We start from the raw sequence: 23,436 nt of genomic DNA, 5'->3' as shown, positions 1-23,436 counted from the left end.
TGTTCTGTGCTAATAACATACAAATTGGATGAGTCGGTGGTCATGATGTGTTGGTCTCCATTGTCCTCGATCCTAGTCATCGAATCAACCCAACATGAGATGATCCAAAGCACCGCCATTGAATCAAACATAGAGAAGCGACAACCCATCACACGCTTCCAATTTGTCGGCTCATAGTGTGCAGTCGACACGTGTGTGGGGTTGACCATATCGTGTTTGACTTGGTTTACAAAAGCCCGGGGTTCGCGGAGCTCCGTAGGTAAAGGACGACCTTCAAAGAGCTCCAACAATGTTAATTGCCAGATTAAAGGCTCACTGTAGATAGCGGTTCAACTCGAATGACCATCGAATTTGACCACAATAGCATACACCATTGGAAGAGGATGACTTTTATCAGATGCCATATGAAGACCACCTGCCCCCCATGGTATCTATAAAGAAGTATTATTGGATACAATCGGATTGAGATATTATTGGTTAATTGTCCTTCCGACAAGGCAACTCGAGAATCCTATTCCCGTGGAAAGAAAAGAACAAGTTGGAGAAGGCTGGAAAGCTAATGGAGAGGCGTCGCTGTGATCCATACAGAGTGTCCGATTCCGAGCTTGCAACCCGACATTTTGACTTCCAACTTATTGATGCATTAATAGTCATCTCAAAGGTTTTCAACACACTAAAATCTCAACGGAGAGACCATTTGAATCACAACTAAAGAAAATAACATATTATTTTTGTATATATAAAACACCTGATTTTTTTTTATATCCGTAATAACATTCGAAAACATTTCTTGTGTTCACCCAAGGAACATATGTTAAAAATGAAACTACAAACATCCAAAACAAAAATATGTTATTTTTGTTTAAAACAAGGAGTATTTCTTTATAATTCTGATGTTTGAAACAGAAAATAAAAGTGCCCGTGAATCTCTTTATGTCAGAATTATATATATATTGAGGAATAGAAAGGGATAAAAAATCCTCTTCCTTCTCTCTCATCCTCAGCCACGCTTTCCTTATTATATACTTAATACATGCGGCGGCACCGACGTTGCCAACGGCCAACCACACGCAGCGCCGACTCGGTGGTCAAACCCATATGAACACGCTCCTCTCCATTTCGTCGACACTTTTACTACCACAAAACGCCCTCATGATTGACTTTTTACCCAATAGCATGGCTGGGTGGGAAATATGTGTCTGTCGACTTTGCAGCGCGTCGAAGTCTATGGAAGAGACGTGGATTCTTGGAGGCAACGGCCCAAATGATAGTTCTCGCGACGGCTTACCACGTTCCGACGGCCTCATCATTTTCCTTTCATATATATATGGTTTCGTCATCCAAGTTTGGAACGGTTGGAGGCTTTCGACCGACGCTGAGGAGCCAACAAGCTCAAAGCTTGCATGTGTTTCAAGGTGGCTAGCGATACAGGAGCGGGCAACGGCGGCGGAGGGAGCGACGGTGAAGCGCACGTGCCGCCGACGGGAAGACTGACTTCCTCGTTCATGGAGTACGAGAGGTCGGTGATGGTGTCGGCGCTGGTGCACGTCGTCGCGGGAGGCCGCGGCACGGAGGCGCCGCCGGGTGGTGGCAGTGGGCAGACGAGGTGGAACGAGGGCTTCGTGCATGAGGCCGCGTCCGAGTTGTATGCTAGCTTTGGGGACTTTGGGAGGTCGTCGGCGGCGGCGGCTTCGGCAGATGGTTGAAGGAGCGAAGGCGTTCATTTCTGATCTTCCGCATTCTAGTCTGTAAGATTAGTGACCTGGTTTCATGTGATTGCAGCAACAGAGCAAACTGCAGCTCCTGCAGCGGAAGCGGCGGCCGCCATGGCAGGAACAGAGCAAGGAGAGAGAGTAAGGTACAGGGGCGTTCGGCGACGCCCCTGGGGCAAATGGGCCGCCGAGATACGTGACCCCCACAAGGCCGCCCGCGTCTGGCTCGGCACCTTCGACACCGCCGAGGCCGCCGCCCGGGCCTACGACGAGGCCGCGCTCCGGTTCCGAGGAAACAGAGCCAAGCTCAACTTCCCCGAGGAAGCCGGGCTTCGGAAAGCGTCGGCGGCCACTCCGGAGGCCCACATGGAGTCCCAGCCGTTCGGCAGACACGGAGCCTCCGGCTCCACCGCCGCCGTTGCCGCGAGAGACTACATGGAGTACTCGAGGCTGCTGCGGGGAGAAGGGGAGTGCCAGAGGATGCCTCCGACTGCACTGTTGGATCAAATGATGTATTCCGGAGCTTCTGCAGCTTCTCCTTTCACGGATGCTTCCTTGGCTTCTTCTACTTCCTTCGCTTCTGCTCCCTTTCCTCCGTCTTCTCCGCTCATCTATCCTCCAGAATCAGAGCAACAGATGGATTATCTTCAACCTCCACCTTGGAGTGGATGCAGCCATTATCCTCCATCTTCTTCCTCGCATTGACACTATAGTCCCGCAGCTTCAGAGCGCATTTCTTGGATCTAAAACACAGGCTCTAGTTTGGCACTGAAAGGTTTTTGTCGTCGTGGCGCTGTTGTTGGTATCTTGATTGATTGATGTGTTTGACTCGGGAATTGGATGTTGGATGGTCTTCTTTGCAGAGTTGACCAAATCCCCATTCTTTTTTATTTGCTTTATTCAATCAAAACACGTGAAAAAGAAAAGCAAATGCGGTGAATGCCTAACTTGTTTGCGTTCTCATCTAAGATTTATTGGTCAAAAGCAACACTTACCTTCTTTGCTTTGTATAATATATGATTTGCCGAGGTTGCTTCAGGTGACCGTATACGTTTGGGACGCGGCTGCCCGACTTCGAAACGAATCAAGCAAACAAGAGGAAAAAGTCAGCGAGATAGTTAAGATAGGCACAGATGAAATAAAAGAAACAAAGAATATGCGAATAGCTACAGTGCCTTACGTGCTTCACTTGAATATGTGATGAGATGGGGCAGAACCAAAGTTACTCCCTTCTCCTAAGATTATGTTAGTCCAGAATTGCCGAATGCGTGCATGGATTGAGCAGCCCAAACGAAATGGATGTCAGTGTTGCTCTACCTTGGTAAATGTGGTAACTCGATTGAAGATGCTGTGATGACGAGCAATTTGTCTACCAGTCCAGGAGGGTAGAATCTCAGTATATGCTGGTGGTGGCAGCAGCTGATGAGTCCAATTCACAATGCGCCATGCGGCGGTACGCATGAATCCTTTACTGGTTTGAGAATTGTATAACCTGATAAGACACCAAGTAACAAAGCCTCAATATTTCTTCAAAGAACCATGGCTCACAGTCGAAGTGTTTCTGCTCAAATCAATTTAGTCTCCATCTATGTGAAGAAAACCAAAAATAAAAGAATAATAAAGAGAATTATCAAGAATGCTATCATCATGATTTGGCCCTTGGCGCCTGCCTTCTTCATCACCTTAGCAACTTTTTTCTGCAAAGAAAAATATTCTCTTTCGGTATGGTTTTGGAGATATTTATGAAAGCCCAGATCAATCTTCAAATAAACCACGAGCTCATGGGAAAATGAAAGCAAGACATATCACGAATAAAGTCGATCTTAGTTGAATCAAATCTTAAATTGGAACAATGTACATAATGAATAAAACAATCCTGTTCCTAAGGTTACACTAAGCTGAACAACAATTTTGCTTTTGAAAAAAACAATAATAAAAAGAGGGGGAGGAGTGGAAACTAACCTGGACGAAGTCAAGCCTGTTTGAAGTAGTCTCCATTTCCATGCCGAATTCATCCAATAATTTTCCCTGCAGCAGCAGAAAGTCTTACACACTGAATATGAAATTTAACTCTTCACTAAGGAGCTCTGTTATGTCTTGTAAACCAGAGACTAGTTTGCATGGTTATGAAGATGATAGGATATTTGACCCCAATGAAAGTATCTTTATAGAGAGGAATTCACATGGCCATGCTGTTAATAAATCTAAAGGATCCAGCAATGACCAAAAAACATCTTACTGAATATTATTGAACATTAAACACCAAGAAGGATGTGTATGTATTGAACATTATACACCAAGATAATGTATAACAAAGTTCTTGAGACCAGAGCCAACCAGAATCATTTACAAGTCAGAAGACATAATGTTTTCCATTTTCCACAATATTGGAGCAGAACTTTTTAGTAAAAGAGAACTTATTGTTCATTACATAGAGGAAGGCAAAATAACTCCTGATTCTCTATTATGCAAGAACACTATACTCAAAATGTGCAACACCATTGGATCTTGTTAGTTTGACAGGAGTCTTTTTTCCTATCAGTCAACTAATCATTGCAGGACATTTTTAGGCATTTTGTTGTTGAACATACCTGCCCAACAAGTTCATCATGTATAGTAAGTCCTACATCTCCAATTCTCCGAACACTAGCACTAAGCTCGTCCAGCTCCTCATCTTGTTTCCTGAAGTAAGATTTAGGAAATAAAAGAGGTGTCAACAAAATGCAATCTTTTATGTAACTTAATCTACACTTATTGTACCTAAAATTTTTTTTAATAATAAACTTGAATAAGGAGGTTCTTTGTTATAGAGAAGATGGATTTTTCCTTCACAGTTCGTGGTGTCAATAAATATCACAGCTCCAGTAAGAAACTAGAGTTTGTATCCAAGGACCAAAGACTCGTGGAAGCTTTAAAAGAATACAAACTTCATATAATTTATAAAACAATGGTCCTACTACTTACACTGCCCCTCTCATATCCTAGAAAGCATTGATAAAACCAACAAAATAGAGCAAGGCCAATGAGTGCCAGAACAAGAAATTTAAAGTAATCAACTTGGTTGACCACCAACTATGAACTGACCAATAGGAAAACTGATCACAGATCCCAAATCTGCTGCAGAAGATGCATCCTAAACTTTTATACCTCATTCACTACTATAACAAAAAACAGAAAATGAAAAAAGACAGAATTACTTTATCAGGAGCAGCTGCTGAACTGATTCTGAAGAGATAAAATCATCATTATCTTGATTAATGTAATTGTTTGATCTGCCTGCCTGAGAAGCATGATCATTTGGAAGCCCCATCAGCTCTTTACGCACACCATTTGTACCTAAGCTGAATGAATTCTGCTTCTCCTTTCCTGTTTCTACAGTTTTCCTAATATTACCCACCTACATTACTGCTGAAATGATCAGAAATTATGAAGAAAATGGAAACAAATAAAAATATGTAATGGTTGTGCTTCTGAATATGCATGTCTCCACAAGCTCAAGCACAAGACAAGGTGTTACCTATATTATAAGCAAAAAATTTAAACCAATCCAAGACATAAAAAAAATGATAATAAAGAAATAGTTCCAAACTTTACTTTAAGCTTTACCTGATAACGTGCAGTGCTAGTCCATCTCCTGTGCTTTTCAAGTTCAACTTCATCAAGACCATACCATGCAGGATCTCTCACAGCAACTGCAATTGCCATATCCAATTCATCCACCTTTCCATTAATAGAATGATCAAGTTCAACAAAAGAGTTCAACCATCAGAGACAACCAGGAAAGCAAGTTTTGTTAGATTTGATAGAGTCCAGAAGCATCTGACTTCCATCAACATTAGAGAAAGCTAAAAAAATCTATCAAATTTCTTAACATGAAAGCATAGACACACAAGCAGCAAAATCTTTCAATTTTTTACAGCCCCCCAGTTTAGTTGATTATATGAAACTTATACAAATCTCTTAAGTTGTACATATTGGTCCTTAGGTTAAATCTGAAGGAATATTGCTAGTATATTCCACCAACAGTTTTAGATCATTAACAACACACATATAACAGAAATTTTACCCTTCATTTTTTTTTGCTTCCTTTGTACTCCATATAAGTTTTCCCTTAATGATATATTTTGCTAAGTCATAAGCCAACTTTTGTTAGCTGTTGAGCTAAAAAGGCCTTCATTTTGATCATAGTTTGAGAAAAGTGGATGGAAGGGGATAACTTGCAGAATGGAAGAAAAAACTTAGCGATTTTCATATAAATAATGAGACTAAGGGACCCATATGTGAAATTAAAGCATTAGGGAGACTATTATGCTGAAATTACCTTCACTAAAAGGTATCTTTCAGTTCAGTGCACTTGCTTCTCTACTCTCACAAGTTTTACCACGATGAACATTTTGAGATGATGGAGATTTCTTAAAACATAACATGAATCACTTGTATTTGCTTAAAGTAATACCTGCCACTCTATGCTCTCACAGCTGACAACAAGCTGTTTTGTAAGGTGTACACTCTCTCCGGTGTTTGAAGGGGTTTGTTCCCATTGTTGAAAAGTAACTTGCAGTTTGTTAATCTGCAACCAGAAAAAAAAAAAAAACAGCGGATGAAATCATAAACAGATATGACTGCCTTTAGAATATGAGAAATCCGCTAGAGAGAGTTCTCGTTTGATTTGGAAAATAATAAAGTTATGCCCACTTGCATAGGAACATCAAACAAACTGTCCAATTTCTCAGAATGCACAGGTTTTGGACAAATGCCTTGATCGATCATCGAATTGCTTGCTAAAGAAAAATGACCAATTCGCAAATGATCAGGGGACAGTGACTTACGGACTCTTGAATCTCCTCTTTAACAACATAGAATGGATCCTGAGCAGGTGTCATCTCAGCGCATTCCTCGAGAGAGATCGATCGGCGCCTCTGTTCAGAGACCAACTACTGCAGCCAAAGAGCAAACAAAGATCGACGGCATCATAATTAACAGTATAAAACGAACAAGAAACCAACCAAACCCAGATCCATGGTCTACGAGAAAGGGCACAAGACACGAGGCTCCGGCAATGAGATAGCGGTTGGGTCGGCCGGATCGAAGCGCACAAAGACGCGGATGGCACGGAATAGGGGAAGGACGACGGAGATCAAGATCGGAGGAAGGAAGAGAAATGCCGGGCGAAGGAGTACCTGAAGCGGCACCAAAAAGAACGGTTGTGGCCGGGAGGAGAATTGGTTGGTTGGGGATGAGCAAAGAGAATAGAGGATTGTCGGGTCGGGTCGAACTGGTTTAGGCATACACAACGTGACATCAAACAGAAGAAGATTGAGTGCCATGTCATTATTATTATTATTATTATTATTATTATTATTGTTTTGCCCTTTAGGCAAAAAAAAAAAAAAAAGCGATGCAAATAAAACAATTGAGTTCATTCAATTGTCATATTTATTAATATAGCTATTAAAACATGATTATTAGCTTAGCCAACAGAGCACCAAATCCGATCGAAGTATGACATGGAAAGCCACGGTAGAATTATGATAGATAATGTTCGGAATTGATCTTTTAGCAATAGTGAACGAACATACTTATTCTTTCAAAGGGATAAAAATAAACTAAGGAATTGAACCCAAAATCAAATCATAGCAACAGGTAATGAAGTGATTGATACACTTTCTTAAGGCTGAAAGTGGACTACCGAAACAATTCATTTATAAAGATATCGATAAATTTGGGAAGACAATGCAAACTGCATGCTTACCAATCACCAATATTAACCTTAGGAGAGTCTCACAAAGGATGACAAAACATTTCAACTAATTAGATGTTACACTAACAGAACTCATTTTGTTGCATTAACACCAACATCATATCAAAAATTGTTCGGGGTCGGAAACATCGGTCCCGCCGCTCCATAAGTGTCTGCCCTCGAGGTACATACCATGGGATGATGCTTGATGTGAAGGGCATGCAGGAAACCAAGGGAACTTGAGCTTTTATACATGTGCCTTTTGTCTCTCACCCAATTCCTCATCCTGCTCAACCTGTGTAATCCAAAAGTATTATTAAGTTACAGCAGTTGAAATTCTCATCAGTTATAATGTTCTTCGAAAAGATAGAAAAGGCAAAAAGGAGGAGAAAGAAAAAAAAAATACAGAGGAAGGAAAAGACGGAAAGGGATTGAGTGCTGCAAATTACATATTTTAGAAAGAAAAAAAATCTCAATGGATCTATTGTTGTTGTAATGAGACTATTCTACTTGCGAGGAGAAGGATTTTAATCAGTTACAGAGAATAAGGCACAGTACCTCAATGATTACCCTCCCCTTTCTTTTTGACTTTTTCCCAGAATCACCACCTTCTATCTTTCTAGCTTCAGATGCAGATGCTTTTCGTATTTTCTTGGCAGGGTGTTGATCTAAGGGTTCTATTTCTTCATTTTCTTCATCCATTTCATCTGCACCAAAATTAGCATATTTAGCAGAAACTTCACATCCCAAGATGATAAGATCGACTAACTGGGAGCGGAACTGTGATCCACTTGAGTTCAGAGCCGGACATTATTGAAATTTTTAATGGAACCACTAGTATAGTGTTGTCACTATTGTATCGAACTTCTATGGTTATTGCATTAATCAGACAACAACAAAAAAGAAATGTAAAGAATAAATGCCTTGGGTCAAAAATCTATACCATAATCATCATCCATCAAAGATTCATTTTTCACGAAACCACCAAAATCTTCCATGTCCTCTTCTTCCTCGAGTCCATCATAACCTTCAACATATTCTACTTCTGGCTCCTGGTAAAATGAGACAAGTACAAGTTACTATAAACAGCCAAAGAAACAGAAGATGAGCAGAAATTGACTCTAAAGCATACTTCTTCATCTTCTTCCTCAGCACTTGGTTGTAGGCCTTCCATTTCCAGGACATTGTTATATGCCTGAACAGGATAGTTATATATATCACCATAAACACCTTTCTTGAGACGCTCCAGCAGCTCATTCTCGATACTCTGCATAACACTTACAACAAGTCATACTTGCTGATGCTGACAAACAGGACTATAAAATAATTAACAAAAGATGAAATGTAACAAACCTTATCAAGAATTGCAGCTTTTTCAGCTTTTTCCTCCCTCCTTGCCTCTCTTTTTTTCTCTTTTCTAGGTACAGTAATTATCTTCTCCCTGTATCAAACAAAAGCTTCCCAGTTTTTAAAGATTGTTTGCTGGTTCCCATTTTTATAAAGACCAAATATTGTTGAAAAAAGAGACATCCCTTGCCTCCAACACAGAGGACAAAAAAAAGATGTGGATTCAAAATATGTTTGTTGCCCAAAGGCCAAAACATGGAATTATAAAAAAAATTGTCTAATACCCTACACCTACACTGTTGTTCTTTATTGACACATGCTTTACCTCTATGAGGACAAGACAAGGAGAGTTTTGATATTATCGAGTCTCCAGCTACTCTAAAAGGATACTCGATCCATGAAACTCCCACCGAAGCAAGGTTTGGGGAGGATCAACATATGGAGCCTTGATTTTAAATACAGAGATGCTATTTTTGTGTCTGAAACCCTGATCTCCAGCTACTCTACATGTAACATATTGAAACTACGGAATGACTGAAATAAATACGTACCTCACTTTCAGTTCTAGCTTCCTCATGCGTATTCGATACTGAGTCATTTTGGTTAAGCGCTGCTTGATTTTGTGCACAAGTAATTTAGGCCAGTACTCCTGCCAAAACCAAAAGGATGATGCATCTAGTGCTTCCAAAAGTTAAAAGTCAGGTTAGCTTGTCATTAAGAATATCAAGTACCAGATGCTTGCCAATAGTTTCTAGTGCCTTCTCATAATTTCTAGGAAGTTTAACTCTTTCCCACAATTCATTTGGTTTATGAGCCCTTTCAATTGTTTTCATATACAAGTAAAACACTCCTGCACAAGACAGCAAGTCAGGATAAAAAGTACCAAAGCATTTTCAGGAGTAGAACTAGAAAAATATATAAAATTATTAAGGAACAAGAAATAAGTGATATCAGTTCTATTAAAGCTAGACTATAAAACTAGAACTGATACATTCTAAAACCCATTCAAGCTAGCTCAGATGCACATCAACAAGGTCAACTTCAGAAAGGGGCATGGGAGATGGGGTACTTATCTGGTTCCATTTCAGAAAGTACATGAAGGTAAAATACGTCAATCCTCAATTATAAATTCACTAACTGTATGGAAATTTTAAAAGAAGACAAATGCTTCAGTACACTAATTTCTTTACAACCACCCAATTAAATTAATCCAATTATTAGCAATCCAGATAATACTTATTGAAGACCACAATGACCTAGTTCCATAAGGAAGCTTAAACACATAAATTATAAAAAAAACTATTATCTTTCAACAGTAATTTCCATTATGGATTTGACTCTTATCTTCTTCATCGATGTCTACCTTTGCCAGTTAAATCGTGGGAAAGTTTTTGTTACAAATTTCAATTATGCATATAAGAAGCAAGTTTATGTTAAAATTAATCATAACAAAAGGCTGCCCCAAACTTATGATCTTGAGATACCAAATCCTTCTGTGAAACACATTCTTTATTTCTTCCTTGATTCAAGAGCAGCCTCTAAATAACAAACAAAAAATTAAAAAAAAGGTAGGCAGTAACAATGTCAATGTCCTCATTCTGTAATCAAATTTTAGACCAGAATGAAAACTTACAACTCCAGCATATAGAACATAGTCTTCAAAAACTTTACATAGTTTATCACACGTCCATCTTCTTCGATTAATAGATGTTAGACAAACGAAAAAATAAGTGTGAAGCAGAAACCAATCAACGCCACACATAAATTTCCTACCAGCAATCCAAATAGCAAGGCATTTTAGGGGCTAAATTCGAAACAAGGTACCGTCATGATCACGAATCGTGGCGTATCGACTGTTGGCGAGCGGGCAAGAGCTGCGGTTGCAGATTCCGGTAACATTGTACGGGTTTCTACAGAAAATCCCCGTGGTGATTCTACACAACACCGACCAACAAGTATTAGAGACCCATTAAAAATCACTCGGATTGATGGTCTCCGAAGAACGAGAGGAGCGAAGGCCTTGGGAAGTACTTGGCCATGTAGCTGCAGTGGTTGTGCCTGATGACCTGCCATATCACGTCGTCGTGCTGCATCGCTGACGAGGGAGTTCGTCGAGGGGGGGTTTTCGATCCTTTTGCCGGCCCCTTTCTGGGGTTAGGGTTACAGGGGAGTTTAAAGAGTTAGGGGACGGCGGAGGACAGGGAACCGCGAACCACGTTTATGTGCATGTTTACAAATAGCTCCTTCATAAATATGTAATTTCAGAAATATTTTCCCACACGCGCGGCACGAATGTATAAGACTAATACGCAGAAAAGCCCTTTAAGTTCATGAAAACTCGAATTCCTCCATCATCGGTCATCAAAATTTCCACTGCCTTAAAATTCCGCTTGACTCCTCCGTTCCGCCCCTTTTGTCGTGCCTTCCTTCCGCTCGGCAGCTTTGCTTTCCTTTAAATTCACCTGGCAATTAATCGAACACTTCCCCTCTTCTTCTCTTCTCCCTCCGTCCCTTCCCTTCGTCCATCGCGGGAGGCGTCAGGAGGAGAAGCCCGGGGCGGCCGCCAGCACCCCTCGCCGGCGATGCCGAGAGCCAATGAGGGTCTCGGCCTCGCGGCGATCTCGTACGTGGCGGTCGATTACCTGCGCTATGTCTCGCCCTCGTGGCACGGGCGGCTCCAGCCGGCCCTGTGGGCGGTCCTCGCCCTCGCCGCGGCCTGTCGCGCCCCCTTCTACCGGCACTGGCCGTTAGAGCTACGGGCCGCTATCCCCTTCCTCGCCTCGCTGGTCTTCATGCTCTCCGCCCTGCTCTGCGAAGCCCTCTCCGTCCGATTCGTGACCGCTGTCCTCGGTCTCGATTGGCATACGTAAGTACCACCTCTGCGGATCCAATGCTGCAAACTAAGTTTAGAAGAAGTCATTTTTGCCTGTTTCGAGCATGTTCCTGGTGATTTTTGGTCTGAAGTAGGTCAATGTAGTTAAATTATTTGGTGATAAATTTCAGTTATACATCGATTTTCTCCACAGATGCTACTCTTTATCATGTCTGAGAAATTTCATGTCAAAAACTGGAATTACATCCTGGAAAAAAGAAGGCATTTTGATGTGATATAGTTGCAACATTTCGCCACCTGCTTTTTGGGACCCGGCCATAATTAATTTAACCAACTAGTAGAAAATGACATACAGTCTTATGATCAGAAAAAGAAGAATTGCTCATGATATCAGTTAATTTGGGGTAACACAGTGCTTGTATATGCAAAAAAGAACAAAAAGATGATTCATTTTAGATTGTCATGTCGATCCCATGCATGCTTCAGGTCATCAATATAACACTTCTTCACTACCAATGCTTTTAAATCTAGGGTGTATGTGAAGAGTAACGAATGTCTTAGGCAGGTTGGAGGGATGAGTAAAATGTACAATTGAAACAGTGTAAATCAGGATATTATAATATCTGCAGTGAAAAATGAAGCAGTGATGCATTTATTTAACCAAATTGCTTATAGTTTACCAATTCACCTCTATTATCTTTGAAGCGTATGTAGAGGTCATTGCTCTTGTGCACAGTTAGAAGCTAATGTTCTGACTATCTTCTAGCTTGTTCAATTTTCCATGTCAAAGAAATAAAAAGTGTCATATGCTCTGTCACAATAATTACAAAAGTCCTTGTTCAATAACATTGTTATATTCTTAGAATGACACTTCTAAGAAATCATGGGATTTTTCTTTCCTTTGGTTTCTTAAGTAGATATTCACCAGAAACATATCTGTTCATGTGGTTGTTTTTCTCATAGTATATCCTTTAAGCAACAATTTTTCTTACTATGTTAGTGAGGCCACTATGCACATCATTTTTAAGCTTTCTGCAGAATGAAAAGAAAGCCTTTTAGGTTTCATGGTACATCTATTGTATCATCAAGCAAGAACTTTTCCTTGGAAATGTCAGAAAACTTTTCTTCATGGCACTATCAGAAGCTGTTGTTTTTAGACAATTCTATTTACAAAATAATTTTCAGTGTTTGCCCATAATTATTTATACATCTCAAAAGATCAGCATGCATTCTAATATTGATTATTTATTATGGTTTTCAACTTTGCTGATTCAAGAAATTCTCAATTGGCAGATCTTCACCCCCACTTCCTGATAGTGGTCAGTGGTTGCTTTTGTTCCTGAATGAGAAGCTTCCACAAGTTGTGGTTGACGTGCTAAGAGCACATATAATTGGGCTACATCATTTCTTAATGCTGTTTGTGATGTTGGCTTTCTCTGTGGTTTTTAACTCTGTTAAAGCCCCTGGTCTTGGACTCGCCGCGAGGTATATGTTTACCATGGCTATAGGGCGTCTTCTTCGAGCTGTAACATTTGTTTCTACAATTCTTCCATCGGTACGACCTTGGTGTGCTGAAGTTCGATTTCCAGTACCCTATCATCCTCATCCTTGGGTACAGAAATATTATATGCCATATGCTTCTGACTCGGATGCCATTCGCAAGCTAATACAAACAGATATGCCCTATGGTTAGTTTAGTTAGGATTGGTCAAGATCTAACTTATTTATTAGTTTAACATTCTAAATCTATAAGCTGCTAATTATTTTTTTTCCTGCTTGTCTTTTAGCCACAATTGGAGAATATCCTGGTGAATATCGGCCTAATTGGGGCCGGATGAACTTTCTGATAGATATATTGAGGCCCACTGTTTCAGAAGGATCTTCATGGTATCAATTGTTGAAGAAAGCTGGTGGCGGTTGTAATGACCTGCTATACAGTGGTCATATGCTTGTTGCTGTACTGACTGCTATGGCATGGACGGTATGCTTAATTCTTTTTGCATGTGTTTTATTTTTTTAAACAGCATAATTTAATTATAGATGATAATGGATAAATTTGCTTGAGGCATTTGGTGTGGTGTATGGACAATGTTTGTGACTGTTGGGACATTTTTGGCTTATTGTTGCTTGTTATAATATGAACCATGTTTTTTACTATAGCTTCACCATCTTTTAATATTAGCCACATTCTGATAAATGAATCACCTTTTGCTCCTTGTTATTATCTTGACATTTTTATCTGACTAAGTGTGGTTGATATCAATTAATTGCATCTAATCTATCACTTTGTTTCTCATATCCTCTTTTCTGAATTTCTTTTTAAACGACTAAGTGTGGTTGATATCAATTAATTGCATCTAATCTATCACTTTGTTTCTCATATCCTCTTTTCTGAATTTATTTTTATCCTATATTTATAGCTTGCAAGAATATCAAAATCACAAGTACTGTGGAAGGAAACAAATGACTCCTCAGTTTATTGTTGAAACAAAATCACATCCTCTAATTGCATTGTCTTAAGCTTCATAGATATCCAATTGCCTCTGAAACTTATGCTGTTGGTTTTATTATTCTCTGTCATGTGTTAGATGAAAAGGGAGCTCATAAATGGAAGTAAAACAATGGAATGAGAAGCAGAAAAACCCATCCACTCTATTATTGTGATCAGGAAATTTTCATAAATTCAGAGCAGTGACTTCATAATCATAGGTTCTAGCAGAACAAATGTTGCATGAGCACCTCAGTTTAATGTTGAAAGTCATATCTAAACAATCTATAGTTTTAAGTTTCATATTCTTGATTTAACAGAATGAATTTAGAGTGGTAAGGTGGCATACCTGCATTTCTGAATTTTTTATTTTATTTCTGATCTGCATATTGGAATTCTTGGTAGAACTGCTAAAATATACTTTAATTGTTTCTGGCCTCAGGAAGCATATGGTGGCTGGACGTCAGCTCTGACATGGATTCTAGTGCTGCACAGTGCCCAGAGAGAGATTCGAGAACGCCACCATTACACTGTAGACTGTATAGTGGCAATCTATGTCGGCATCCTTCTGTGGAGAATGACTGGCTTCATTTGGTCTGCTAAAGATGCAACCAAAACCAAAAGACTCGCCAAACTTGATGAGGTCCAGAGCAGACTGATTCATGCAGCTAAGGATTCGGACATCGATGAGATTAGGGATCTCTTGAAGGAGGTGGAGAGGGCTGGTCAAGAGAGGCGGGGCTCCTCTCAATGGGCTATATGGTTATTTGCTGGCACAACCATTACTGTCTCCCTCATTATGGTGCTCGTCGCCTTTATGCTGACCAGCGACGGGTAATTGGTTGTGAAATTATTACCAGCTTCTGTATCTGATGGTTGTAACCTCTGTTGTACTTTTTTTAAAGTATGTGTTGTACTTTATATGTGGTTTTATGGGTCTTTTCTGTAAACTTATTCTGTTGTTTGGACATTATTTGGAACAATGACATGATCCTGCTGTCTTGACTAGTTTCTTTCTCCATTGAGCACTGCACAAACACACACAAACAACAAGTATATATTCTGGCTTTTTTGAAAAGATCATTTAGATATATGAAAGAGAAGCTCATTATTGGATCACATAAGTTGGAGAATCTGCTTGCTGTTCATTGCTTCACTCAAGGTAGACATGTAGAACCGTCTGTTTCATGGTTTTACATCGTCGTCATCAGATACATTTACAAGGCATATTGAGATTGTTGTCATCCAAACGCAATCAACAGGTGGTGTCAATGAAGCGAACACTGATCTCGCTCAGTCATCTTCTCCATCCCAGCCTTCTTCTCATCTCTTCCATCTCCTCGACCTGTAATAGAACTTATCGTTTCCAGTGGCACATCAGGAGCGTGCATCAAGCCAGTCTATGGCGGAGAGGAGTCACTTGGGACGAACATAACCATAATGCTGTGCATCTACAATTGCAGGCCGAGGTACTCCAACAGATTGATCGTGGAAGAGGACATCTACAAGAGATGGTTCAGGTCGAACGTGATCCATGACGTGGGTGCAAGGATGGTCGAGGTTTTCGTGGATGTCGTGCAAGATAGCATGCAGCTCCTGTCGCATGGAATCTCGTTGGAAGGGTATCGGGGTCTTCAACTCATCTGGAAGAGGAGGTAGAGCTTTGGATCGACGTTGTTCGACTCTCGGGGATGATGAAACGAGGTGGCCTTCCATGGGCTTTAAACTCTCCTTGGCTCACTGCTAGCGGATGGAAATCCTGCAGAGAATCATGTTCTTGGCAATGAATTCTTCTCCTTTTTTATTTGTTGATTAAGATTCCACGCCATGTTCAAAGGCATCCATCGCTTTTTTGAAGATCTTATGCTCTGTTTTTAGCAAGAGCATTGGTTGCACAAATGATTTATGCGGATCAAAACCCATCAATTTCACAGATAACATTCACACAAAGATATACTTTCGATTTGCAAAAGATCTAACAATTATAACTTGAAGCTCTTGTTGTCATTGGCAACAAACAACGCATAATGAGGGAAGGAAACACACAAGCAACAACATGGCGGAATGGTCGTCACCCTCTGTGTTAACTCTTGTGTGCCGGCTGCCTTTGTCGAGGACGACACGAAACGAGGCGTGATCTCAAGTTCTGGGACGTGAGCGCAGCTTTTTGATCGCCTCCTACGTAGAATCTCACAGTGAATCTCAATGGTTAACAGTATATAAACAGAGTAGAAGAAGCTCACCACCACCGGCCGTTCCCGCTACCCTACTGTTCATGTCCTCCTCCGGCTCGCGATGGACGACGAAGGAGTGCCATCGAAGAGCTCATCGATCAGATTCTCGAGGTCCTCCGGCCCGAACTTGATGTACTTCTCCGTCTGCCTCCCGGGGTCGAGGTACTGCGAGAACCTCCCCAGGAAGGACCGGTAGGCCGGCACCACCACCGCCGACACTGACACCCTCAGCTCCGACTGCAGCTGCTCGTCGCTCACCACCCACGAGCTCTGCGCCTTGTGGATCTCATCGAACATGGCGTTGAAGCTCTTGAACCGCTCCTTGAGCACCGGCTTGGCGACGCTCCCCTTCACCTGGAGCCCGTCGTCCCTCAGGCAGGCCAGCAGCTTCGACCACGTCTCCCGCTGGTAGTTCTTGTGGTACTGCCTCAGGTCCGACGACCGCTTCCGGTACCACGTCTCCCCCAGCAGCTGATGGATCTCCGGCGACCCCTTCACCTTCTTCGCGATGTACCTCCCGTTGTTCATCAAGAAAATGTTGCTCAAGGCCAGATCCTTGTAGAGCTTCGATTTCGACTCCAGATTGGAGTGCAGCAAGTCCATTACCTCGATTAGTTGAGCTGCGAACGGATTGTAATTGTCATTGCCGCTACTGTTGCTGTTGCGGTCGCCGTCTCCCCCACCGCCTGTCTGAGAATTTTCGCGGTCCTCGTCGAAGGATGATGGCTTCTCGGCATGCTTGTGCTCCTTGAAGACCTGCTCCAATGTGCTCTTGTACTCGCAGGCGTACTTGAGGTAGTTCATGACGTAGCGGGTGAGAGGGTGGACTGCGCCGCCCGGTACAGGGGTCTTGCTGTTGTCGGCCTTGATCGAGCTCTCCAGATCGCAGAAGATTGCGACGGCTGCCTCTCCAAGGCGATACCGCAATGACGATATCTCCGTCTTGGGATCCGCAAAGACGGAGGGTTCGTCCTGCTCGCCATCGTCGGGGAGCAGGGCTTCGACCGTCGGCAGCACGTCGCGCATGGCCTCGTAGACGTCGAGCACCTTGAACAGCTTCTCGGCGGAGCGTTTGGTCATCGTGACAGCCTCCGCGAAGGTGAGGAGCTGGACGATGGCGCCGTTGGCGAAGCCGAGAAAGAGGCGGTCGGAGATGGCGCGGTGGCTGGCGAACACAGCCTCGCACAGCTCGCGCTCGGCGGTGAAGGAGGCCGTGATGGTGTGGCGAAAGGCCTTTACCCACGTAGCGATCTCAGATTCCAAGTTCTCCCACGCCATCTTGATCACGTCTTCGATGCCAACCTTCTCGAACCCCAGGCTCGGCAGTCCTGCCTCGAATGCATTGCGTCGAGCGATGGAGAACACCTGGCAGCACTCTGTAACGTACCCGGCAGAGATCATGGCGTCGGCGATCCTGTGCAGCCTCTCGGTGTTCTCCGGTATGTATGCCTGGGAAGACTCGCAGGGACTGGATTCCGACGAGGGTGACACGCTGCGTTCCGGCTCGTGAAAGCGGTAGATTAGTGACGGCAGCTGCTTGGGCCTCGAACTGCTGCTGGCTGCTTCCTGCTTTGTTCTGGAGTCCTGAAGTAACGAGTGGAATTCGTCTTCGAGGAAGCACATGGCGTGGTGGAGGACGCTGCCGGAATGGTTCATCGCCTCGTTGTACTTGAGCTCCGACGAGAATTTCGCCACCGCCGATGTCAGTTTCGAGACCCTGTCGATGGCATCGAGGAGCGAGAGTTCGTCGTCGCACGAGGGCCATTTCTCCTCGCCGGTCTCGTATTTGGCGATCTCCTCCTCCACCAAAATGACAAACTTCTCGACGGTGGATTCGGGGATCTCCGGCGGCTCGTGGCTCCCATCTTGGCCATCTTCGACGGCGAGGAGCAATCGGAGGAATCTATCTATGTCCTCGGAGATGGTGAGCAAAGTAGCTTCAGGCTCCTCGGCATTGCTTGCTTCTTTCTCCTCCTCCTCCTGCTCCTTTGTGGCCTTCTCCTCCTCCCGCTCCTCCTCTATTGTCTCCTGGTCGTGTCTCTCCTTCTTCTCATAGCTCTGTTCGAGCTTGATGGAGCCTAAGGAGAGGTTGCGGTTGATCTCGCGGTGCTTCTCGTCGCGGCTGGAGGAGAAGCTGCTGGATTTCTTGGGAACATGGGGCTGGTTGCACTCCATCGGTGTCCTCCTTCCCCGGTTGTGTTCTTCTTTCCACAAAACTAGTAACAAGGCAAAGCCGACGAAGAAGGGTTACGCATAGTGAGAGAAAAAGAGAGGAGAGAAGGGGAAGGGAGGGTGTCCAGCACAGAGAGAGAGAGAGAGAGAGAGAGAGAGAGGTATGGTTGTGTGAGGAAATAAGGGGGTTTGGGCTGTTTCCACTTGTACATATGTCAATATAGGGATGGGAGATGCTATTTTTGGTCCTGCAAAATAGCTCGGTTGGACCAAGTCAATTGTGCATTGGGTGAACGGGAAAGGCATAGCAGGGGACGCATGCATGGTTGGCTCCACGTACCAAAGTTGGAGCCACGTAAAAGTAGTAGTTGGCAAGAGGAGACTAAATAATTACATTAAGGATCATTTTAAAATACGCCCGTTATTTTCTCAAACTTAAAAATAATATTTAAAATTTTCTTTTATATCTAACAAAAAATGACTTGGATCAATCATCGGAGACGCATGACTAAAGTTGATTAGTTCAATTTGTTTGTATAAAATACATAATGATAAAAGATGTAATGGGCATATTTTATATTTATTTTATATTTAATGATAAAAGATTTAGGATCATCTAAATTGATTTGATCCGAGTGCATACGCTCGATAATGTTCCTTCGATACTTTAATTAAGTAGACGATTTTTTATAAAAAAAAAAGACAATCCGAAGACTTTTTTATTATATCAAAACTGTAATAGTATTTTTTTTATAAAAAAAATATTTCAAATTTGAATAGTCAGAAAAAAGAAATATTAATTTTAATAAAAAATAATTAATATGACCATTAATTTATTCCTCTACATCAATGTGAGTATGCATAATATGTGAATTAATTTGAATTATTAACTTCTCAAGAACAAAATTTAGCAAAATGAACATTACTGACAACAATCTATTGTCACTATATTTTGTTACATACATGCAAACCTCAATAAGACAACTCTTGTCTTGACTTAATTGTGCCAAAGATAGATCTGATAGCATGAGTTGGGGAAATGAATTCCCCTCAATTTTTACACTGATCCTGCTGTTCTTTGTTCTTCCCTGGCAATGGAATGAGGTTGTGATCTTTTCATTAAAAAAACAATTCCAATCAAACCTTCCACAACCAATCCACATTTCATATAGAAGAAACTTTTTGGTATGCCATACAAAACTCCATACACTTCCTGTTTCAACCATGAACACTAATTTATTCACACAAATCCAAGAATACACTGTTTTATGTCCAAGCATCTGATGACAACTTGTATCTGAATTAGAAGAAAGAACTTGACAAGCATGCTTCCATTCCCACACAATTTTTTGTTGCAGACTGGGGATGAGCAAAGTCAACGGGCAGGCTTCTCATGGCCCTTGATGGTTGTTCTTGTTCTCAGTGGTCCGCATTAAAAGTCAACCATTGCAAAACGACAAGGGCTCTTGGACCACTCATCAACAAGTCAATCAAGAAAGGATTCTAGAAAGCCTCTGGCACACATTTCTGCACCATGTCAGATATGTTATCCATGCTAGACACCAAACAACACAGCCACAAGCATTGCAACATGCTCATCCATCATTTTGGTATGTAATGAACTTAACATTAGGGAAACAAAAATATTAAACAGCATATAAACACTGCAAGTTCGTTTCCTCGGTCATGATCCGTAGATGTATCAACATCTGCTTGACCAATTACATCTTAACACCAAAGAGAATCAAGCTGGTAAAGATAGAGGAATAAACAAGATACTGCATTCTACATGACAACAAACAATTTCAAGAATTTAGTAATCAGCCTGTTGCAGCAACCTATGATCGATCAATTTTAGCAACTCTTGGAGTTGCTACTAGATTCCTACCAAAGATATTATAAAGATGTAGGCATGTTTCTTGACATTGTTCTTTGTAACTGTTCTCCGAGTACAACAGACAATGACCACATCTCCATACATCGTACATGGCATGGCGATACTCCCAAGATGTTTATCGAATTAGTAGATCTCTAGATTTAGGTTCCTGCCATCCTGAACCATGATCTAAAATCCAGAAATAATTAAACCAAGGTAAATCAGTTCCAAGACAAATTACTGACAAAATCATTGTTCATAAGAAAGAGCAGTGATACCCAGCAGTAGCAAACCAACAATCTATCATAGTATATACAGAAAGAATCTAAATTCAGAAAAGCAAGAAATGGTACCTCTTTGAGATCATGGTGTTCTGAACAGGAAAGAAATGAATAGGAAAAACGTAAAGAAGTAAGCCCTCAGAACTAAATTGGCAGGGGAAGCTGAGACAAGTCTGGAAAAATGCATTTCCTTTGATAAGGCCTGAATCAGGACTAAAACAAGTATATAACAAGATGCATATTGTCACCAAGTCAAATAAGATGATGAAACACATCTCTCCCTCTCTCTCTTCTCGAGTATAGAGGTATCACTTGAGAAGTGTTTGATCAGTGGAGGAAGTCCTTTCTAAAAGGAAATAAATCTTGATGAGAATATCGCCGTACAGAACCAAAACTGCTAACTACGTGTTATTGGGTAGAGATGTGCACTCATAACTAAACAATACAAGAAGCAGACCAAACTGCGATGCTCGGTAGGCCAACCTGTTTAGAAGACTCTCCGAGCATAACAGTTTTCGGAATATGATTATTTACAGATCATGAAATTGTAACGACAATTATTGATCCAATACTCCACACATGAATAAATAGATTACCCTGTGTTCATGCTCGGGCAATGGAAATGCATCAATGATTGTTTGAAAAAACTAGGTAGATTCGAATAATGAAGACATGTACACCAAAGACACTAAAACATAACACAGAGAATCACAAAATTCAATCCAATCCCTTCTTTTTACAAATGTGTTTTGGTAAATACAAGAGCACATTACCTGCTTAGATTATTTGTGGAAGAAAACATTTCATCCATCTCTTTGATTCCTTCCAATTGCAGGATCTTCCATCCATCCCTAGCCTGCCACCACATGCAGCTTGGAAACCCAAGGAAAGCAAGATGATATTATTATGACACAAATTTTGCACACTCAATTCCATTTCAAGAACACCTCAATGTGATTTCTTCATTCAGCACCATTCAAGCAATTCAACCCCTCGGTGCGGCTTCGTACAATCCGAAGGAAAACTTCCCTGACCTGACGCTCCAATGGATCAAGACCTTCCTTCATAGCTTCGTAGACTTGGGCCAGCTCCTGCAGACCCTGCCTCACCTCCATCGCCTTGTCGTCTGCCATGGGAAACTGGGCGGCATCCATCAGGTCCGTCAGGTGGTGCACGCAATTCTCGATCTGGTGGATTTCCTTCAACAGTCCAATCGAGTTCTTTCTGTCCTTCTTCTTGGACTCCTCCACGATCCTCTCGTGGAGGGACATGATCGGACCCGACCAGAGGTAGCTCCGAGGGACGGAGAAGTGGATCTGGAGACCGCGGTCTTGGCAGGGGATCGCCGCCACGAGGGCCCACATCACGAAGAGGAGCAACGAGTTCATCGTGTACACAGGCACCGCGAGCCCCGCCGTCTCCACGACCTCGTGGCCACGAGGTGCGGCTATGTTGCTCCCGATGGCCTGAAGCTGCCGCGCTGCGGACCAGGATCGGGAGACGCTCCAGGAGAGGGAACGGAAGTGCGAACGACGTCCGCTGCTTGATGAGGAGGATCCGCTATTCCGGCCAAAGGAACGGTTGCGGTGGGACATGACGGAGCCTGTGTCCTTCTCGTCGAGCATAAGGATGGCGAGGTCGCCGAGCGCCTTCTTGGCCCGGCGGAGCTGGCCCTCGCTGAGTTCCCGGTGACCGGGACCGAGGGTCACGAGCACGATCTCGAGGTGCTTCCGCCACTGCCGCACCTGATCGACGCCATCGCGCACGGCGTTGCAGACGTCGAGCGCCTTCACGGCGCGCTCAAAGAAGTCGGACACGAGGCGGTCGATCAGGGTCGGGGGGCGGCGGTGGCCGAAAAGGATCACCCGGAACTCCTCCTGGCACATCAGGAAGGTGTCGAGGAGCCGACGGATCCAGGAGATGGAGAGAATCTCATCGCCGCCGCCGGCGAGGTCGTTGAAGAGGTCGGCAACCTGGCGCTGGAAGGCGTCGAACTCCCGCTGCTCGCCAGCGTCGATGTGGTGCCGGTGGTGTGCGTCCATCGGGTGGGCCGCGTGGTCGCGCCGGAGGCTCAGGAACGAGCGGCCGGTGGACGCGAAAGGGGCCGACAAGCCCTGGAAGTCCGCAGCGGGCATTGTCACACCGCCGAATCCCCCAAAACGAAGACCAGGGGCATCAGCGGAATCCCGAGTGCGGTCGAAATTGAAAGAGAGGTGGGGAGATTGGAGGAGGGGAAGCAGGGAATTCGATCGATGGCGGAGGTCGCCGATGCCGGACGCCCGAAACCCTAGTGGTCCTCTTTTATCGCCATTGGAAAGCGTCTCGCCCTTCCTTTGGGCGGGGCCCATAAATTATTCCTTTCTTGGCGGTAAAAAGGACCAGAGACAGAGGGGAGGGGAGAGGGTCTTTGTTTTAACCGCGAAGCGATAGAGCAGACGCTCTCGTGCCACGTGGCGACAGGACCGGTTCGCATACACGTCGACTGAAGGCGTACCCCGGTGGGTCCAAGCGACGTGTGCGCCCTACCGCATCGGGGCGGATGCTTTTCCTCCGGAGGGCCGCGCTTGATCTCCGCTCGGTGGAGATGGACCGGGTCCAGGTCGTCGTCATGCGATTTTGGTTTGACCAAAATAAACCGGATGACTGGGGCCCAACGCAACGAGAGGCCAGAGGCTCGTCCACGTCCCCAGAGGATTCGAAGCGATAATTAATACTTCCATCCCGCCGCCCATCCCCCGTTCACACCGTCCAAG

The 23,436-nt window shown here is 43.2% G+C and overlaps 6 protein-coding genes across 14 annotated transcripts; 2 read left to right on the top strand and 4 right to left on the bottom strand.

Annotated features, from left to right (window-relative positions):
* Positions 1–1,196: 1,196 nt before the first annotated feature.
* LOC135595481 (ethylene-responsive transcription factor ERF110-like) lies at positions 1,197–2,680 on the top strand. Its single transcript, XM_065086431.1, has 2 exons — positions 1,197–1,701; positions 1,783–2,680. Exons 1-2 carry the CDS (start codon positions 1,404–1,406, stop codon positions 2,415–2,417), a joined length of 933 nt encoding a protein of 310 aa, XP_064942503.1. The 5' UTR covers positions 1,197–1,403; the 3' UTR covers positions 2,418–2,680.
* Positions 2,681–2,707: 27 nt separating this feature from the next.
* LOC135587026 (syntaxin-61-like) lies at positions 2,708–6,988 on the bottom strand. 8 transcript variants are annotated; one of them, XM_065086432.1, is made up of 9 exons: positions 6,893–6,988; positions 6,542–6,649; positions 6,169–6,282; positions 5,319–5,432; positions 4,910–5,109; positions 4,304–4,394; positions 3,675–3,740; positions 2,893–3,409; positions 2,708–2,784 (listed from the first exon to the last, which is right to left on the bottom strand). In XM_065086432.1, exons 2-8 carry the CDS (start codon positions 6,593–6,595, stop codon positions 3,299–3,301), a joined length of 750 nt encoding a protein of 249 aa, XP_064942504.1. In that variant the 5' UTR covers positions 6,596–6,649; positions 6,893–6,988; the 3' UTR covers positions 2,708–2,784; positions 2,893–3,298. The 8 variants fall into 8 exon arrangements, with proteins under 8 accessions (XP_064942504.1, XP_064942505.1, XP_064942507.1 ...); XM_065086433.1 differs by having other exon boundaries at positions 6,542–6,646; positions 6,893–6,974; XM_065086435.1 differs by lacking the exon at positions 6,893–6,988 and having other exon boundaries at positions 2,893–2,947; positions 3,030–3,409; positions 6,542–6,886.
* A 405-nt stretch (positions 6,989–7,393) lies between these two features.
* Positions 7,394–10,997, bottom strand: LOC135595480 (uncharacterized). Its single transcript, XM_065086430.1, has 9 exons — positions 10,831–10,997; positions 10,624–10,733; positions 9,531–9,649; positions 9,351–9,448; positions 8,806–8,893; positions 8,585–8,719; positions 8,396–8,504; positions 8,011–8,159; positions 7,394–7,747 (listed from the first exon to the last, which is right to left on the bottom strand). The coding sequence occupies exons 1-9, from the start codon at positions 10,890–10,892 to the stop codon at positions 7,700–7,702; spliced, it is 918 nt and encodes a 305-aa protein (XP_064942502.1). The 5' UTR covers positions 10,893–10,997; the 3' UTR covers positions 7,394–7,699.
* A 187-nt stretch (positions 10,998–11,184) lies between these two features.
* On the top strand, positions 11,185–15,128 carry LOC104000300 (protein PHLOEM UNLOADING MODULATOR). The gene is made up of 4 exons (XM_009422312.3): positions 11,185–11,665; positions 12,926–13,320; positions 13,420–13,613; positions 14,563–15,128. Exons 1-4 carry the CDS (start codon positions 11,382–11,384, stop codon positions 14,956–14,958), a joined length of 1,269 nt encoding a protein of 422 aa, XP_009420587.2. The 5' UTR covers positions 11,185–11,381; the 3' UTR covers positions 14,959–15,128.
* Positions 15,129–16,060: 932 nt separating this feature from the next.
* LOC104000534 (exocyst complex component EXO70C1-like) lies at positions 16,061–18,656 on the bottom strand. The gene is made up of 2 exons (XM_018819420.2): positions 16,364–18,656; positions 16,061–16,298 (listed from the first exon to the last, which is right to left on the bottom strand). Exon 1 carries the CDS (start codon positions 18,527–18,529, stop codon positions 16,394–16,396), a length of 2,136 nt encoding a protein of 711 aa, XP_018674965.2. The 5' UTR covers positions 18,530–18,656; the 3' UTR covers positions 16,061–16,298; positions 16,364–16,393.
* Positions 18,657–20,267: 1,611 nt separating this feature from the next.
* On the bottom strand, positions 20,268–23,056 carry LOC135595479 (protein BYPASS1-LIKE-like). Of its 2 annotated transcripts, XM_065086428.1 has the most exons (3): positions 21,457–23,056; positions 20,756–20,856; positions 20,268–20,591 (listed from the first exon to the last, which is right to left on the bottom strand). In XM_065086428.1, the coding sequence occupies exon 1, from the start codon at positions 23,029–23,031 to the stop codon at positions 21,646–21,648; it is 1,386 nt and encodes a 461-aa protein (XP_064942500.1). In that variant the 5' UTR covers positions 23,032–23,056; the 3' UTR covers positions 20,268–20,591; positions 20,756–20,856; positions 21,457–21,645. The 2 variants fall into 2 exon arrangements, with proteins under 2 accessions (XP_064942500.1, XP_064942499.1); XM_065086427.1 differs by lacking the exon at positions 20,756–20,856.
* Between the last annotated feature and the right edge of the window lie 380 nt (positions 23,057–23,436).

Source organism: Musa acuminata, chromosome BXJ1-10, assembly GCF_036884655.1.
Source record: "Musa acuminata AAA Group cultivar baxijiao chromosome BXJ1-10, Cavendish_Baxijiao_AAA, whole genome shotgun sequence".
Lineage (NCBI taxonomy): Eukaryota > Viridiplantae > Streptophyta > Magnoliopsida > Zingiberales > Musaceae > Musa > Musa acuminata.
The sequence above is the reverse complement of the archived record's forward strand: the minus strand, read 5'-3'. Positions and strand labels throughout refer to the sequence as shown.

What these genes read in the sequence shown, in the direction of transcription:
- LOC135595481 (XM_065086431.1), top strand. Translation starts at nt 1,404, where the DNA reads ATGTGTTTCAAGGTGGCTAGCGATACAGGAGCGGGCAACGGCGGCGGA. An exon ending in GGCGGCGGCTTCGGCAGATG is followed by an intron (nt 1,702 to 1,782) that starts GTTGAAGGAGCG and finishes ATGTGATTGCAG; the next exon opens with CAACAGAGCAAACTGCAGCT.
- LOC135595479 (XM_065086428.1), bottom strand. Translation starts at nt 23,031, where the DNA reads ATGGGCCCCGCCCAAAGGAAGGGCGAGACGCTTTCCAATGGCGATAAA.
- LOC135587026 (XM_065086432.1), bottom strand. Translation starts at nt 6,595, where the DNA reads ATGACACCTGCTCAGGATCCATTCTATGTTGTTAAAGAGGAGATTCAA. An exon ending in CAGCAGCTGCTCCTGATAAA is followed by an intron (nt 4,395 to 4,909) that starts GTAATTCTGTCT and finishes ATCTTACTTCAG; the next exon opens with GAAACAAGATGAGGAGCTGG. An exon ending in ATGATGAACTTGTTGGGCAG is followed by an intron (nt 3,741 to 4,303) that starts GTATGTTCAACA and finishes CTGCTGCTGCAG; the next exon opens with GGAAAATTATTGGATGAATT.
- LOC104000534 (XM_018819420.2), bottom strand. Translation starts at nt 18,529, where the DNA reads ATGGAGTGCAACCAGCCCCATGTTCCCAAGAAATCCAGCAGCTTCTCC.
- LOC135595480 (XM_065086430.1), bottom strand. Translation starts at nt 10,892, where the DNA reads ATGCAGCACGACGACGTGATATGGCAGGTCATCAGGCACAACCACTGC. An exon ending in CACGATTCGTGATCATGACG is followed by an intron (nt 9,650 to 10,623) that starts GTACCTTGTTTC and finishes TGTCTTGTGCAG; the next exon opens with GAGTGTTTTACTTGTATATG. An exon ending in AAGCTAGAACTGAAAGTGAG is followed by an intron (nt 8,894 to 9,350) that starts GTACGTATTTAT and finishes TGTTTGATACAG; the next exon opens with GGAGAAGATAATTACTGTAC.
- LOC104000300 (XM_009422312.3), top strand. Translation starts at nt 11,382, where the DNA reads ATGCCGAGAGCCAATGAGGGTCTCGGCCTCGCGGCGATCTCGTACGTG. An exon ending in ACAAACAGATATGCCCTATG is followed by an intron (nt 13,321 to 13,419) that starts GTTAGTTTAGTT and finishes CTTGTCTTTTAG; the next exon opens with CCACAATTGGAGAATATCCT. An exon ending in TGACTGCTATGGCATGGACG is followed by an intron (nt 13,614 to 14,562) that starts GTATGCTTAATT and finishes TTCTGGCCTCAG; the next exon opens with GAAGCATATGGTGGCTGGAC.